This window comes from Eufriesea mexicana, unplaced genomic scaffold (genome assembly GCF_001483705.2).
Source record: "Eufriesea mexicana isolate 0111107269 unplaced genomic scaffold, ASM148370v2 scaffold1723, whole genome shotgun sequence".
Lineage (NCBI taxonomy): Eukaryota > Metazoa > Arthropoda > Insecta > Hymenoptera > Apidae > Eufriesea > Eufriesea mexicana.
Window position 1 is genome coordinate 382765 of NW_016909858.1, and position 4105 is coordinate 386869.

The 4105-nt window shown below is 33.7% G+C and overlaps 1 protein-coding gene across 1 annotated transcript in view; it reads right to left on the reverse strand.

Moving 5' to 3' along the window:
• Window positions 1-1006: 1006 nt before the first annotated feature.
• Window positions 1007-4105, reverse strand: part of Sirt1 (Sirtuin 1) — a 5756-nt gene continuing 2657 nt past the window's right edge. The window contains 4 exon segments of the mRNA XM_017901760.1: window positions 1007-1684; window positions 2003-2216; window positions 2329-3173; window positions 3691-3967. Coding sequence (XP_017757249.1) covers window positions 1426-1684; window positions 2003-2216; window positions 2329-3173; window positions 3691-3967 — 1595 coding nt within the window. The 3' untranslated portion in view covers window positions 1007-1425.

Sequence of the window (4105 nt, forward strand, 5' to 3'; positions counted from 1 at the left end):
TGTTATTACATTTCTTTCCTTAAGAAGACTTGTTAAATACCTTTTACAAAATTTAATTTTGAACCTATAACACGTATGCATTTGTAAAATATTCTAAACTGCAGAAAATTTATTCTTTATAGCCATCATCAATCCAAATTTTGTTAATCACGTGTGTATTTCATCACACGTATTTAATATTAATTATACACATTATTTCTTTCTCAAGAATATATCGTATAATATACTAGATCTTATTTATCCTTCTACAATTGCACAATATTCTAAATATCTATAAACTACTTGTTGCCTTGATCAAACATTTACAAATTATATTCAAGAATTAAATTCCCTTCAAACATATATTCCCAGACTCGTGACACTAGTAATTCACAAAAATGAAAGCAGAACGAAGAAATAAAGAAATAATATTAAATATTATATACAACATGAAAAAAAAAAGAAAGAAAAAAAAAGTCTATCTTATATAAGTCATGGATGCTTTTTTAACCTTCCACCCATGTCAATAATCGACATAACGGGTCTTGTAAACTTAAGCCGAATTTTTGTATTGTTCTAGACACCAAAAAACCTTTTATGACCCGTTATACAGATGGAAAGCTAATTATGTTTGTGCAGTTTAATGTTACAGTTATCCACTTCTCTTTTTCCAAGCTATAGGTAAATCATTCTTTTTGTATTTTTTAAAATATTATCTTTTCCGTTTCTGTTTGTTATAATTATTTAATTGTTTATTTAAGTGTATATACCAATAATACCAATTTCTATATCATATCATATAACTTCAGATGTATTTGCTTTTAGTTATGTATATTATTAAATGTCATTAAATTGAAAATATGAAGTATGCACACAAAAAAAAATTTGAAGAGCTTATTATATCACATACTAGGGCAACAATCTCTATTTCTTTGAAAACATTCTCTGTAAAGATGTTTTCCATTTAACGAAAAGAATTGAAATCAGTACTATATTTCTACTGTAATTAAAAAAGGCAGAGAATTACAGTAACTTCCGATGTTCTGTGACTAGTACATACAGTAAAACATTGCTTACGTAAGAAGTCATTAAACTGTTTTTTCTATCATATATTGTCCACGGACCTTGTTAAAAGATAAACACGGACCCTACTTAGAAGTTTCAATGTTTTTCTTGTTACGTATATTCCTACTATACGTATACACGTATAACGCGTGGTAAAAATTGCACTTCCTTCCAACTAATTATTCACTTCATCAAAACTAGGTAGTTTGATGAAGGCAGCAAGAATTAAAATTGTTACCATTTAGATGCAATTTACTTTATATCATGCAAATAATTTGTTGTTGTCCATTTTACATGGTTTATCACTATTTGGTAGTGATAAATACTAGCATCTGTAATGATATCTTTTTTTCCAATTCCAATTTGTCACTCTAGTCTATGTTAATTTCCATTTCTTTGATCCTCTAAAATATTTTCGTTTTTTAACTTACTCATATTTCTCCTTTCATCTTCTTCTTTTATTGTTATTTGTTGATTTTTCTCCTTCTCTGTTTCCTTCGCCATCTTATTGTCTTTTGGTTCTCCTTTCCTTTGCTCCTTTAAGACTTCCTTTTGCTCTTTGACTTTTTTCTCCTTATTTTCTTCCTCCTTTACATCTTCCTTCCTCACATTCATCTCATCTTCATCTTCGTTAATTTGTATCTGTTTCTCTTTATCCTTCATCTCATCTTCTTCCTCTTCTTCCTTCTCTACACTATCATGTTCCTCTTCTCCCTCTGCTGCCTCTATCTCCTCTTCCTCCTCTTCACCTTCATCATCATGATCTCCTTTTCCTTCTCCTTCTTCCTCTTCTTCTTCTTCTTCCTCCTCCTCCTCTTCTTCTTCTTCTTCTACTTCTACTTCTTCTTCTTCTTCCTCTTCCTCTTCTTCTTCCTCTTCCTCTTCTTCCTCTTCTTCGTCTTCTTCTTCCTCTTCCTCTTCTTCCTCTTCTTCCTCTTCTTCCTCTTCTTCTTCTTCTTCTTCTTCTTCTTCTTCTTCTTCTTCTTCTTCTTCTTCTTCTTCTTCTTCTTCTTCTTCTTCTTCTTCTTCTTCTACAGATGAAGAATCACAATCACTATCTGAACTTTCAGAATTTATGGAAAGTGAACAGTGATCATACTCTTCAAGATCTGAATATACTTCTGCTCCAGGAAATATATACTTTCCAGATGCTAACTGATAATAAGAATTTTCTGAAAAAATATAATTGTAACATATCTATATACACTATCATTTTTACTTTACATAAACATAAAAAAAAAGAAAACAGAAAACAAAAAAAAAATAAAATAAATCTTCATATACCTGGTAATCTCATAGCAAGACTTTTTCGTATTTTGGCATGCCAATAGTGCCGACCCAGTCTTCCATTTTTTAATTCTTCTTTGTTATTTTTATCTTCTTGACTGTCGACACTGTTACAACTGTCACCTACGCCGGAATCTAAAGCGGAATCAATGGAAGCTTGCCTCGGTTTAAAATTAATTTTTTCAGCTTCGATTGGAATCGATGTTGGATAAACATCATTCATTTTTAACGATGCTCTATTTTCTACATGATGATTTGGTTTTAAGGTAGAATCTAATAATGTATTTTCTGATGATATTTCTATTATTCTTGGAAATACTTGACACTCTCCCAGGCTATAAATTTTTCCAATATCTTTTGATGTAGATTCTATAGAAACTGCATGAAATTTATAACCAATGGAAGTATTTGAAATAGCATCTATCTTTGAGGAGCCCAAACTGAAATTTAACATGCAATTGCTGCCAAAATTCATTCTTTTTGGACTACTTTCCACGCTTGACTCGCCTAATCTTCTCTTTGGGCTTTCACCCAAAATGCTAAGTTTCTCTTCAATACTATTCGTATGATCAGTACAGAAAGGTGATATACGCGCGTTCATATTCTCTACATATCGTTCTACGACATTGTTATGAACCATAAGACTGTCTTGACTTTCAATAGAACACAAATCATGTGGTTTAAAATCAGTTTCCATGCTGTCCCGTGATAAAACAGTATTTGACGTTGTATCTTGACTTTGTTCCCATGTATCGTCTGCTAAGTAATGTATCGGCAAAAGTTGAGTTGCTTCTTTAAGGATTGTACCATTCCAACATACTTCTTTGTAGATATTTTCCATTCTTTAAAAACAAAAATATAGATATGAGTATGTTGTACCCTCTTCCCTGTCACTACCGCTCGCACGCGTGTACGCGCAAAAATGTAGGAGCAGTAGCAGTAGCAGTAGCAGTAGCAGTAGCAGTAGCAGTAGCAGTAGCAGTAGCAGTAGCAGTAGCAGTAGCAGTAGCAGTAGCAGTAGCAGTAGCAGTAGCAGTAGCAGTAGCAGTAGCAGTAGCAGTAGCAGTAGCAGTAGCAGTAGCAGTAGCAGTAGCAGTAGCAGTAGCAGTAGCAGTAGCAGTAGCAGTAGCAGTAGCAGTAGCAGTAGCAGTAGCAGTAGCAGTAGCAGTAGCAGTAGCAGTAGCAGTAGCAGTAGCAGTAGCAGTAGCAGTAGCAGTAGCAGTAGCAGTAGCAGTAGCAGTAGCAGTAGCAGTAGCAGTAGCAGTAGCAGTAGCAGTAGCAGTAGCAGTAGCAGTAGCAGTAGCAGTAGCAGTAGCAGTAGCAGTAGCAGTAGCAGTAGCAGTAGCAGTAGCAGTAGACAAGTGACACAGTTGATTTATAATTATGTCACCATCCCCCAAAAGTTCGACATCAAACTTTAGATGTGGCAATGATTCACGATTAATCAGGATCTGTGGGACGTGAGACGGAATAGAGGAAGGTATTAATGCTACTGGTCGGACCTTCAATGACGATCCAATTACGATTAAAAGATCACATTCATCTTTATCTTTTGCCATTGCATCGTGAAAAGCATCCGGAAGTCCTTCGCCAAAGAAAACAATGTCTGGTTTCATGATACCTTGTGTCACCAAATCTGTAAATAATATAAATTTCGAATAGAAATTTTCCTGCTTCGAACATTTTTGGTTAGCCGTAGCAGATTGCGCTATCTGTTTCACTCAGTCATAAACATCGTTTTTTTTTTTTTTTTTTTTTTTTTTTTTTTTTTTTT